The sequence below is a fragment of the Mus musculus genome, chromosome 1, assembly GCF_000001635.26.
Source record: "Mus musculus strain C57BL/6J chromosome 1, GRCm38.p6 C57BL/6J".
Lineage (NCBI taxonomy): Eukaryota > Metazoa > Chordata > Mammalia > Rodentia > Muridae > Mus > Mus musculus.
The window spans coordinates 53573357-53587445 of NC_000067.6; the positions used below are offsets into that span (position 1 = coordinate 53573357).

The 14089-nt window shown below is 40.2% G+C and overlaps 1 protein-coding gene across 3 annotated transcripts in view; it reads right to left on the reverse strand.

The window, feature by feature from the left end:
- Dnah7a (dynein, axonemal, heavy chain 7A) overlaps positions 1-14089 on the reverse strand; it is a 310307-nt gene that overhangs the window by 176362 nt on the left and 119856 nt on the right. For all 3 annotated transcript variants that reach the window (XM_006496179.4, NM_001252070.1, XM_017321900.2), the window contains 3 exons: positions 11102-11295; positions 9138-9336; positions 3833-3973 (listed from right to left, as the gene is read on the reverse strand). In XM_006496179.4, coding sequence (XP_006496242.1) covers positions 3833-3973; positions 9138-9336; positions 11102-11295 — 534 coding nt within the window. The remainder of the gene's footprint in view (positions 1-3832; positions 3974-9137; positions 9337-11101; positions 11296-14089) is intronic.

Below are 14089 nucleotides of genomic sequence, written 5' to 3' on the forward strand. Positions count from 1 at the left end.
CCACAGTCTCATTTCACAACCATCACTTATAGAATAAGGAAATGAAAACATGGATTCTGAGGTGAGCATGCTCTCTGAGTGCTTTAGTGTAGTAAAAAGTCATGGTTTTAAGCTTGAGGAAACTCTAGGTGCTTGCAGAGTCTTCAGACACTCAACCACATCATCAGTTTTCCAATGTAAACCACTCATTTGTTAGGAGAGAATAATCAGCACAGAGAATATTAAATGCGTGGAGTAGAGACATCCAGGGACCGCACATGCTTACTGTTGTCATGGGAACTCTATGCCCTGATATTCTGCTACCTGAAAATCCTTGACCTATTACCACTTTCTCCCTCCTGCAGAAAATTATGTGACATATTGATGAGGTGGAGTGACTTACACATGTGCAACTCAGTCCTTCCCCACTGGAATCTGCTTGCCTAAAGAGAACAAGAAGCCCTCTCAAACCCCAACACTAACTTAGTTTTCAGCAGCACATTAAAGTCATGTCAAATTCCTCATCAAAAAATATATTTAAAACTCATTTTAAACTAAGGATCAGTAACTACTAGCTTCCAGTTGATTCATTGGTTAATTACAAGTTGACTCACTTGAACTTCTTCAAATATAAAAAGAGTGTCTTATTGATTAAGGCCTGCACATGACCTAGAACCCCTATACTGTTAGTGAAGTCATGGCTTGTGGCTAGGCAGGTCACAGGCCCTTTATGGAAAACCTACTACTATTATTCTGCTAAATGGACAGAGAAATAAAATGAATTCTAATGACTTATAGCTATACCCATAGATCAGTACATTTCTCAGCCTACATCACTGTAGCTTCTTCTTGTGGTAGTCAGCAGTTGACACAGAGCCCACAACTGGTCAGCATGCACAGAATAAGAGACTACAGAGTGTTCAACCCTAAATGGGAAATCTAGATCGCAAGAACATGTGCGTGCACACACACACACACACACACACACACACACACACACATATAGCTCAAGGATCTATATGGATGAGGGGGAACACAAAATCCCTGCATGGATAAAGGGAAGTGGCCACAGAGTCGTCCCCTAGCTGGGAAGGTATTGCCATTTGACTGCTGCTTGCAGAGGGAGAGTCAGCTTCCTCAATAGAGTGACACTGGTATGCCGACCACACTCCAGGACAAGCCTCACTCCCAGAAGCAGTCAGGTGATATGAACTGGACTTGATAGTTTAAAAAAAAAAAAGTCTGACCACTTAATTTACAAAAATCAAAAAGAGCTCTGATACATATATTATTATAGTATTGGTAGGAAAAAAAATAAATGATAACATAGCTCTTTAAATTAAAGTTTCTAACAAAAGATGTAATTTCTCACTTGCAGCATGTCTTAAATTCTCAAGTAGTGTAAACAGACTAAAACATGTCACAGAGGCTTTCTTTAGCTATCTGACAGTTCCCAAGGCTCAAAGACAAATGAAAGCTCAGAAAGAGAATTTACGGGGGAACTGAAAATGTTGCATTCCACCTCTCCCCTAGTTGAGTCAGTGTCCAACACAGTCTTGGATTATGTGGACACTCAGAGCATCTGTGATGAATGAAGAAATGCTAAATATCCCTTCACTCAAAAACGGAGCGTCACTCAGAGAGTCTAATTAAGTACTATTCTGTTTTTTTTTTAAATTAATAGCAGCCATCCAAATAATATTGTTCCATCCAAATAATATTGTTAAACCCATATACTCAAATATGTTTGAATATTTGGTATTAAGCACAACTCAAAATGTTCATTGATTCAAAATCAGTACATTAAAAAATAAAAATAGTCAAAATAAGTGAATGGATGCTTTTTCTGCACAGGGTAGTTTTACTCAGGGCACAGAAGGGGGTTCCATTATCCCATATCCTCCTGGTGTTTCTGAACATCATAACTTTCCTGGTTTTATTTGTAAAGGATAACAGTGTGCAAACAACAAGACCGAGAAGCAGGCACCCTTGGCTCTGACATGATGTGAATAAAGAAATGGTTCAGATAGAAATCTTGAATAATAATGTAGCTTTTTCTATGTATTTTACTTTTAAAACCTATAATTTGGTGTAGCCTCCCCCAGCCTTAAGCAGGCTGTTTCAAGTGATAGACCTTGCTATCACTGAGAATGAGACCACCTAGGGTGGAGCCTTCCGACCTAGATGGTTCTATTCTTCTGTCACCTGCCACTGCTCTGCTCCAAGACCCCTCTACCACTGAGAGGCTGAACCTCTCTTCCTGAGATATTCCTGAGATAGCTGACAACCTGTGGAATTGGCGACCTATGCTAACAGCTCTGGCAGACTATGGCTAACAACTTAGCAACAAAGCATCAAGAAGCCTGGCATGGCAGGAGATGGACTTTCCCCCTTTACAAGCACAGACTGCTAGTAAACATTGGGCTTGATCAGAAATTTCTCTTGGTCTCATTTCTTCTCTAGCTCTGGCCTCCCACTCAGGAACCCAGTTTGTGTGGCTGCAGGCAGCTACAGGTGGCATCCGAACAGCGAACTGAGTATAGGTGGATCAACTAAGAGAATACTGTCTTGGTAGAGCTCTATAGGAAGATTAAGAAGATGTATCTGGCACAGTGAGCAATATTTTGTATTCATGTTAGCTCTGGCTTTAAACTTCATCTTTTTGAAATTGTTGCTGTAGGTGCAAAAGGATACAGGCTAGACTGAGTCAGTGTTGGTCCAGCACTGATATCAGCTAGGGGTTGACAGTGGAAAATGGGAGAGAAAAAGAAAACAGCCATTTGTCCGCAGTCAAGAACTGCATCAGGCGAGAGGAGTAGAGCTTAAAATAATAAATAAAATAAAATAAAATAAAATAGAATAAAATGAGTAAAATTCAAAAAAAATAATAAAGGAGAGAGAGATCAAGAGAGAAGGAAAATGGATTTCGGAACTCTCCCAGGGACAGAGGGAAATCCAGAGATGTTTGGCTTTCTCTCTGGACCCTACAGGAGACACTCTCAGATCTGGTTACATTAAGTTCTCTACCTTCTCTGTATTGTCTGTGTTTGGTGCACCAATATGTCCACGTGTCAATTCATGTCTGTTTTTGTTTTGTTGTATGAATGACTGTTGTTCTATGTTCCATATTGAAAAGGGGGGGGGGCATTTAAAACGTTATCTGCTAGCTATCCATCTCTTGATTTAGTCGGTTTACACATTGGAGTCTGATTTAAGTTGCCCTGAACCTTAGCCAGGAGTGACACACAGCAGGGTAGCTACTGCTGAAAAACTGTTTTTAAAAAAGGAGTCTGCAGCTTCTTAGTTCTAAGGCAAAAGAAGCTGATAGTTGTTTTTTCCTAGAAAATTCTCTGCAATTGTGATTACTGGGTTCAGCAAAAAAGCTTCAGCGGGTTTATGTGGCTTTTGTTTTACAAACTGTGCCTAGGGAAGTTCTTGCCTGTCTTCAGGGGAATTTCTTTTTAGCTAAAACAACATTGTTGCAGATTTATCCAGATGTTGTTCTAAATACTATTTAAATTCAGAATTTATAAAAATTCAACCAAGCTGTACAATTTACAAAGGCATTACAATCTGGCATGGTAGGAGACAGGCTTTCCTCCTTTATAAGCACAGACTGCTAGTAAACATTGGGCCTTTATCAGAAGTTTGTCTTGGTCTCATTTCTTCTCTCTCATACAGCACTGGCCTCCCTCTCAGGAACCTGGTTCGTGTGGCCACAGGCGACTACAGTTTGGCTTGTAGCAAAAGGTATATTTTTGGATGGACAGTCTTCATTTAATATGTTAGGGCAAGTGTGTTCTTGATATAACTATTTTCTAAGTTATGAAAAACATGAGTAATAAAAGCTTACCCGGTGCCCCTCAGGTATAGCGATTTGGACTTCTACCGTCCAAAAGGTTTGAGATACACAGAGAACAGTCTGTCCAGGCCAATCTCTTACCCAACTAATCCGTGAAGTTTTGGTATAGGCAACAATTGCATCTCTAATCACCTAATTTAAAAAAAAATGGTAAAAATGAACATTCTAGAACAAGAAAACCATTGGAGAGCTAAACTATTAAACTAAATCAACTCATACCACTTAACTTTTAAAACATGCTCATCCAACTGGTAGATTCACATAAAGAATATAATTAAAATCCTTACATACAAGTTAATTCATATGATCAGGCATATTATATATATTTTGACAAGCATTATCAATTTGTATAAACTTTATTTATCAAATTATTATATGACCAGTTTTAGCCAAAGATAACATAGACACATTTGTGTTAGATAAGTCTATACACAATTTTAGTGCAAAGTATAAATTCAAGTAATGTCGAAATGACAGCTATCAAATTTGTAGCATATGATTTTTGTTTGGTTAAATCAGCTCTCCACACAATCTCATGTACACACAGACAGAACACACAGTTCTCTAACTGCTACCCATGTTACCGAACTTCTCAACCTGTGTTACTCCCTTTTCTGGACATAGATCCAATGCTCAAGACAGTAATGATGGTCATATGGGACAGATGGACAGATCTCTCATGGAAAAGTGAAGGCTACAAATCCACAAGTCTAATTTGTGTTCTTTGTTACAAATTTTCAGTGGACTGATATATCTACTTTTTCTACAAGATATCAATGGGAAACACTCTAGTCTGTCTTATATACCAATTAAAAATAGTAACATCCTCTGAGAAGTGATGCTGACTTCAGAGTTTAAATTTCAGAAGGGGCTGTCAAAATTAGAGTTTTCAGAGAAATAGATAAGAACAGTTAAAACATTCTAGACTTCTGGTTTAGCCAGAGTCTCACAGGACAAAGACAATGCCAAGAGGTAACTGCCAATGGTAACATTTTTAACAAACCATAAAAAGCACAAGCAGGGCAGACTAGAAAAGAAAGCAAATGGCTAAAGAATGGAAGAAACAATGAGGACATCAGGCGCTTCAGACTTGGAGCCCAGAGGACCCAAGCCGAATCGAACCTGAAAGCTTCCTCCCCCAAGGACCAGAAATTGTCATGCAAGCTTCCAAAGGAGGGAAGCAACAAGCAGCCCTACCCAGCTATAAGGCCAATAAATCACAATGACCAGCATGGCAATATCCCTAAGGGTGCAGTAGTGGCATAAACACATCAGCAGTAACCAACAGCTCTCTAATTTGACGTAAGACCCTCTCAACATGAAAGAAACCATCCCTGGTACTGTAAACCTAATCACAGAGGAGGTGAATCTAAAACTATCACTTTATTAAACCAGCATAATCCATAACTACACTCTCAATGTTTATCCTTATACTTATGGATAAGTATAAAGTGTAGTTCTTACCCCTCAATAAATGGGGGCAGAGAACCACCAATGACCAAAATTCAGAGATGTGGAGCCCAGTCCCAGCTAATACATCTGTAGCCCAACTTCTGCACTTAAAGCTCAGAGATTACTGTGGAAGCGGAGGCAGAATGAATGAATGTAAGGGCCGGTAGAACAGGAAGTTTGCTGTGAGGCTGTTTCCCAAACGTGAAGTCTCACCTGTACAGCTACCTAAATAGAACCTGAACAAGAATGAAGCCAACAGAGATACTAATGTGTAAGGGAGAAAAGCCCACAGCCTCAACCCTATACAAGGGACTATATGCAGCAATGGACAGTTGAGAGCAGGACCCGCAGTCTTCCTCAGGGAAGTGCACATTAATTGGCTATCCAATGCCAAATGAATGAGAAACATCACACAGACTGAGCAGACTGTATTTATGTATTTAGGCATGTGTGCACACACCCACTACAGCAATTAAGGAAAATTAAAGATTAGAAAAAAAAATTTTGTAAAGCATATTAGGTTTGGAAGAGAACAAGGTGTATATAGCAGGTAAATGAGAGACCCTGGAGGAAGAAAGGGGGAAAATGAAAATTATAACTTCGAAATTAAAAAAATTAAAAAAAATAATGAAAGAAAGGCTAGAAAAGCACAGTAGAGGTAGTTAGGATGTGTTCTAGAAGGACACTGTGGGGACAGAAAGAATGAAATAAAAATTTAAGATATACAGATGCCGGGTGGTGGTGGCGCACGCCTTTAATCCCAGCACTTGGGAGGCAGAGGCAGGTGGATTTCTGAGTTTGAGGCCAGCCTGGTCTACAAAGTGAGTTCCAGGACAGCCAGGGCTATACAGAGAAACCCTGTCTTGAAAAACAACAACAACAACAACAACAACAAAACAAAAACAAAAATAGATATACAGATGCTACACAGTTTGGTAAAGAGAAACACAGTTATATAAATTTTCTACAGTACTCAAGCTCTACTAAGCTCATTTAAGTCATATAATGTGTGTGTGTGTGTGTGTATGTGTGTGTGTGTGTGTGTGTGTGTGTGTGTGTGTGTGTGTGTGTGTGTGTGTAAAATCAATACTTCCCAAGTAAAACTCATACTCCCTGGCCAAGTGGTCACACGTAGTGTTGACACGTCTATCCTTCTTAGAAGAGAGAACAAAACACCCATGGAAGGAATTACAGAGACAAAGTTCAGAGCAGAGACTGAAGGAATGACAATCCAGAGACTGCCCCACCTGGGGATCTATCCCATAAACAACCACCCAAACCAGACACTATTGTGGATGCCAAGAGCTTGCTGACAGGAGCCTGAAATAGCTGTCTCCTGAGAGGCTCTGCCAATGCCTGACAAATACAGAAGTAGATGCTGACAGCCATCCATTGGACATAGCACAGGGTCCCCAATGAAGGAGCTAGAGAAAGGTCCCAAGGAACTGAAGGAGTTTGCAGCCCCATAGGAGGAACAACAATATGAACTAACTAGTACACCCAGAGCTCCCTGGGACTAAACCACCAATCAAAGAAAACACATGGTGGGACTCATGGCTCTAGCTGCATATGTAGATGAGGACGGCCTAATAGATCATCAATGGGAGGAGAGGCCCTTGGTCCTGTGAAAGTTCTATGCCCCAGTATAAGGGAATGCCAGAGCCAGGAAGCTGGAGTGGGTGGGTTGGTGAGCAGGGAGAAGAGGGAGGGAATAGGGGATTTTTGGAGGTGAAACTAGAAAAGGGGATAACATTTGAAATGTAAATAAAATATCTAATAAAAAAACTTATCAGAAAAAAAATGACTCAATCAGTGAAGCCAGTCATATCCAAAGGGACATTGACTGATTTGTAACTCAGAAAAGGGGTGAAGAGGGACAGGTCTAAGTCTAAATGATTTTTTTGTTATTTTTAAACAAAATATCAATTGTTGGTTTAACCAATGAAGACTCAGGATTCATATGCTGAGGTGAAATTCTGCTAGCTCAGAGAGGCAGAGAAAGCACCCCACTGACCTTTCTCCTCAACAGTGCTCCTGAGTCACAGCACAAATGCTCTCCAAAACCATCTCGAAAACAAAACAACCCTTCAAATTGAGTCCTTCTCTTCTACTTCCTGTGCGTCTCTCTATTATCCTCCGGCTCTCTCTTACTCTGTTTTTTCTTAATAATTTATGTTTACTTCCTGTCAACTGGTTGCTTGCTCTGCCTCTTGACCTATGGTTGACTTTACTTAAGCCTGTTTACAATATTCAAGCAGAAAGCTCTTGGATTAAATGTGTGTGCTAAGGCTGAGCTACAACACAACTAAAATCAACTTTTTCCAGTAAATAACACAATCTCAGGGTTCAAAGAGTGACCCTATATCCTGCAACAAACTTGCATAAATTTACTAAAAGATTTGTTTAGGATTATAACATTATACTACATAGTGACATGAAACACCTGGGTTTGAGTTAACTTATCCAATAGTGTATAGGAGGAAATGAAAAAAATTAATGTGACATTAGCTAGTTATATTCCCTGCATGTTCCCTGATTATTAATAGTTTTCATTCTTATACTAAAAAACTTGATAACTAAGCCCATACAATAGTAAAATGAATTTAAGTACTCATTTTCCACTTATTGGCATAACACAAAAAATAATTATCAATAATTGTGATAACAGTGCTTTGTGAGATGTGAAAAACATGAGGTTGTTATAGACAGGGAAAGTATGTGTGATTTTCTGGTGTCCTAGCCTTGAAGCAGGCTGATTCAGACTTTGCTGCCACTGAAAATGAGATCACCTGGGGTGTAGCCTTCTGATTTAGATGGCTCTATTGTTATGTCAACTAGAGCTGCTCTTCTCTGAGACTCTGCTACCTGCTGAGAGACCCTTGAGACATTCTGGAGACACACCCTATCCTGCAAGTCTCCTACTGGCTGGCTCCTGGCACCAAGAATGGATTGGTGGGGGGGATGAGCCTCCCCCCTTTATAAGCACAGTCTCAGTAAACTCGGGGGCCTGGATCAGAGAAAAATTTGTCTTGGCCTCTTTCTTTTCTCACTGTCTAGTCTCTTTCAGCCCCAGCCTGCCTTTCAGAAGTACCCGGTTAGCATGGCCACAGGCGGTCACATCCTGGTGGGAATTCCACATACACACACAGCATTAAGATTCACATGCACCAAGTATGTGAAGTACACAAAGATGCTTCCAAGGTGGGACTAAAATTATATAAGCAACAGCATGTCTCCTCACGATGAAAGCACCTGCAAGCAGCTGTACACAATCAGGCACACATGCTGTACAGCCTGAGTGCCACTGGCAGAGATGCCATTTTGTTCCACCTTAAATGAGTCATTGCAAAATAATCATTTCAGATTAAACCACACATTTCCTCTAAGTTATCTGTAATGGTTATGCTAATAACTAAGTGAATTTGACTCAATTTAGAATCCTCTCTGCTCATGTCTGTCAGTGTTTCCAGACAAGTCTAACTGAGGAGGGAAGACCCACCCTGAATGTGGGCAGCACTGTCCCACACAGTAAGTTTTCATAAGTAAATTATAAATAAAAATGAGAAAGTAAAGTGAATGCCAGCATTCACTTCTCTGTCTCCCATGTTGTGATAGACTGTGTCCCTTTCAACTGCAAACCCAAAACAAAGCCTTTAAACTGCCTTTGTCAAACATTTTGTCACAGCAAGAAGGAACTAATACAACAATTACCAATTAGACTTAGAATAGTAATTTATGTCTTATAAATCACTACCTAATTATTAGTCTACTTATCAATGACATATTTGTAGCAACATTAGTAATGCATTATTTTTTCCTAAAAATAATAAATATAACCAATTACCTTGTGAATGGACTTAATCATAGTCCTCTCTAACTCAACCAACCACTTCTCCACCTGGCCCCTGGCTTTGGCTGTTGAAATGGTATCTACAAGCTCCACGACTTCTCCCTCACTACTCTTCATATGTGTAATATCCAATGTTTCTGTAAATTCGACCTTTGCAATTCCTTCAAAGCATTTCTTGAGGTGAGGCTGCACTCTGTTGGAAAAAAAATTAAACAATTGATCAAAGTAATACAGTTCCTCACATGTCAGGGTTCTTTGTATACTTATCTTCCTTTAACATTTAAATGGGTACAAAGCAGTAGGCATATCTTTGTTGTCAATTCAATGAGCTGAGAGGTGCTAAATAGGAGCACAAAGAACCAAGCAGTTTTAGGTACAGCACTCTAGCAGGTCTTCCAGCACTGTGAGCCAGTCTTCCAATGTGCATAGCCATTTCAAGTGGGATCTTCAACAGTGTTGAAACTCACAGGCTAGGCTTTAGTACCTAAGTACTTTACATCTTCGTAAGTCAACAGGTCTGGTATGCCCACCATCGTTCTAGCCACTATAATACAGACTGTGACTAACACCTCACTTGGGTACATTTTCAGCTTTATCCATCTTTAAATGAGCAAAGAGAAGTAGTGAATAAAACTCACATGGAAATGTGAGCCTGAACTTATCTGTCTGGACTCTGTGACTTTTCCTGTGTGTACAAGATATACAATAAACTTATTTATTCAATAAAATATTTATTCACTACCTGTTTTAGGTCAGCTCTCTTCCCAAGGATTGAGGAATGTGCAATTTAAAAACAACAACAAAACCTAGTGAAATCCTTTGCAGCTGTGGGAGCTTGTTCTGCTAAGGAGAAGCAGTCAGCACACATATTAGAGCCCATGCCTGTGACAACAAATATGAAGAAGGAAAACAAGACAGAGACAAGCCTCATGGAGAAGTGGCCAGAGCAGGCTCGCTGTCGGAAGTATGCCTTTTTCAGCAGAGTGGATGAGTCAGTCAGTGAGTGGTCTCCCTGAGTGGCAGATGTGAGCTCCGGGACCTCCAGGAGACAGATGAAAAGGTCAGTGGATGATGAAGGGATGTGTTAAAGCCAGTGGTTCTTAAGTTTCCTAATGCTGCTACCTTTTAATACAGTTCCTGGTGCTGTGGTGACCCCAACCATAAAATTATTTCCTTTGTTACTTCATAATTCTTACTTTGCTACCACTATGAATCATAATCTAAATATCTAATTAATTTTATTATATTGATATATATAATATACTGCAAAATAATTTGTAAAGTACTTAACTGATAAAAATGTAAAACTTTTAAAATATAAATACCCCAAAAGAGTCCTGACTCACAGGTTGAGAAGCACTGAGCTGAGACCCATGGAACATGAAGGGGAAGGCAGCCCCAGTTACAGGCCAGCTGCAAGGAAGCAGGTGGGGCAAAGCAGAGTGAAAAGGCCACTAAAGCCAACCTTCAGGCTCTCCAGCTTTCTCTCAAAAGCTACAACTGTCAGCATGTGCTTGTTATAAAAGTAAGAAGTAAACTACACCCACCTAAACAGGCTAGCTGTCAACCTCATCCCTATTTGTGACATATTTGAGAATGGCCCACCGCTGAGACCATAGAAGCCATAAAGCACCACAATGCCTGGCTTTTATTGATGTACTTTGAATATGGATGAAAAGATAAATATGGTGAAGAGGAGAGGTGGACCCTCAAAATCTTAAAAAAATATGCAGTAAAATAGAAATTCCACTCCAAGGTCCATGCCCTTCAGAAATAATTATTCAGAAACACAATGTATATTTTCAATAACTGATAACCTATAATTGCAAATAATCTTAGAATATTCTTGTTCATATAAATGTAGCTAGCTGTTCATCACTATTTACGTTCTATCTTATTCCAAACATGAAATGTGACCAGATGAGTGCAGCCGAGCCTCTGGGTGTGGACGCACTCACCGGGTGGGATCCTTGGTCTCAGACAGGATCTCGAGGAGCTCATCGTTGGACAGGAAGAAGAACCTGGGGAAGAAGAGGCGCTTCTTTTCCAAGTACTCGTTCAGCCCTTTAAGAATGAGCTCCAAGAGTTCGTTGGACTTTTTCAGCCTCTCCAGCATCCGCTCGATAGTCACGACTGCCAGGACTTGCTTATCCTAAAAACAGTAAGCAAACAGCACTGTCTCAGTTTGATTTCTGTCGCTGGGATAAACACTATGATCAAAAGCAATTCATGGAGGAAAGGGTGTTGTTCATCTAACGTCTCCAGGTCACAGCCCATCACTGAGGGAACCAAGGAAGGAGCCCAAGCTGAAACCTGAACACAGGAACTGAACCTGAGACCACGGAAGAGAGCTATTCCTCAAGGCTTGCAGAGTCTGGATTTTATACAACTCAGGACCAAGTTACTGTGTGTGACTGTACGTGTGTGTGTGTGTGTGTGTGTGTGTGTGTGTGTGTGTGTGTGTGTCATTGCCCACAGTGGGCTGGACCCTCCCACATCAATCATTATTCAATACCCCACAATCATGCACACAGGCCAGTCTGATAAAGGCAATTGCTCAGTGGAGGTTCCCTCTTCTCAGGAGCCTTTAGTTTGTATAAAGTTGAGAAAAAAAATACCCAGTGCAGCATGCAATTCAAAATAGTAGTTATTAATTTTTATTTCTATTTACATTATAGTTGAAATTTTTCATTTAATAGAACAAAGATTATGGGAACTTTTAAAATGGTAGTCTTGAATATTCTATGCCTGCCATGATCTTTCACATAACAGTCATGTTGGGAACACCTCAAGCCCCAGTGTTCCCAACTTCCCACTGTAAATAGCAACGTAATAGGACATTCTAGGAAGGTTACATGGAATGTAAACAAGAGGATGCCAATTTAAAGAGTAAACACTGAATTTTAATATTAACTAATAACTTATTTTTTCAATTGTACTCAACCATGTCTGAAAGTTATATTTCAACCAAAATATCAGTTGAAAATTGTTTCACGTGTGAATTTTATTCTAGGACTAGAGATAGGGCTGAATCATCCTTCAGCACATGCAGGGCCCTGGTTTCCATTGCCAGCTCCAGCAGAAAGAAAACGCTTTCTTTGCTTTTCTCTCTTTCTAGTGGGGCTCAGAAAGTTAAATCTCTCTTTTTTATTGGATATTTTACTTATTTACATTTCAATCTTATCCCTTTTCCTGGTTTCCACTCTGAAAACCCCCTATGCCATCCTCCCTCTCCCTGCTCCTCATAGATGAGGGTGCTCCCCCATCCACCCACTCACTCTCGCCTCCCCAACCTGACATTCCCCTACACTGGGGCATCAAGCATTCACAGCACCAAGAGCCTCTCCTCTCATTGATGTCCAACAAGGCCATCCTCTGCTACATATGCAGCTGGAGCCATAGGTCCCTCCATGTGTAGTCTTTGGTTGGTTGATATTTTTGTTCTTCCTATAAGGTTGCAAACCCCCTCAGCTCCTTCCATCCTACTTCTAACTCTTCCATTGGGGATCCCATGCTCAGTCCAATGGTAGACTCTGAGTATCGACCTCTGTATTTATCAGAATTTTGCAGAGCTGCTCAGGAGATGACTATATCAGGCTCCTTTCAGCATGAACTTCTTGGCATTTGCAATGGTGTCTGGATTTGGTGTCTATATAAAGGATGGGTGCTCAGGTGTGGCAGTCTCTGGATGGCCTTTCTGTCAGTCTCTGCTCTACACTTTGTCTCTGTATTTCCTCCCTTGAGTATTTTGTTCCCCCTTCTAAGAAGGACTAAAGCACCCACACTTTGGTCATTCTTCTTCTTGAGCTTCATGTAGTCTGAATTGAATCTTGGGTATTCTGAGCTTTTGAGCTAATATCTACTTATCACTGACTGCATACCATGTGGGTACTTTTGAGATTGGGTTACCTCACTCAGGATGGTATTTTCTAATTCCATGCATTTGCCTAAGAATTTCATGAAGTCATCATTTTTTTATAGTACTCCATTGTGTGAATATGCCACATTTTTATGTATTCATTCCTATATTGAAGGACATCTGGGTTCTTTCAAGCTTCTGTCTATTATAAATTAGGCTGCTATGAACATAGAGGACCATGTGTCCTTATTACATGTTGGAGCATCTTTTGGGTATATGCCCAGGAGTGGTATTGCTGGGTTTTCAAGTAGAACTATGTCCAATTTTCTGACTGATTTTCAGAGGGATTGTACCAACTTGCAATCCCAACAGCAATGGAGAAGTGTTCCTCTTTCTCCACATCCTCACCAGCATCTGCTGTCACCTGAGTTTTTGATCTTAGCCATTCTGACTGGTGTGAGGTGAAATCTCAGGGTTGTTTTGATTTGCATTTCTCTGATGACTAAGGATGTTGAATACTTATTTAGGTGCTTCTCAGCCATTTGGTACTCCTCAGTTTAGAATTCTCTGTTTAGCTCTGTACCCCATTTTTAATAGGGTTGATTCTCTGGAGTCTAACTTCTTGAGTTATTTGTATATATTGGACATTAGCCCTCTATTGGATATAGGATTGGCAAAAAAAATTTTTTCCCAATTTGTTGGTTAACATTTTGTCCTACTGACAGTGTCCTTTGACTTACCAAAGCATTGCAATTTTATGAAGTCCCATTTCTCAATTGTTAATCATAGAGCATAAACCAGTCATGTTCTGTTTATGAAATTTTCCCCTGCTCATGTGTTTGAGGCTCTTCCCCACTTTCTCTTCTGTTAGTTTCAGTGTATCTGGTTTTGTGATCCACTTGGACTTGAGCTTTGTACCAGGAGATAAAAATGGATCAATCTGCAGTCTTCTACATGCTGACCTTCAGTTGAACCAGTACCATTTGTTAGAAAGGCTGCCTTTTTTTCCCGCTGGATGGTTTTAGCTCCTTTGTCAAAGATCAAGTGACCATAGGTGTGTGGGTTCATTTCTGGATCTTCAATTCTA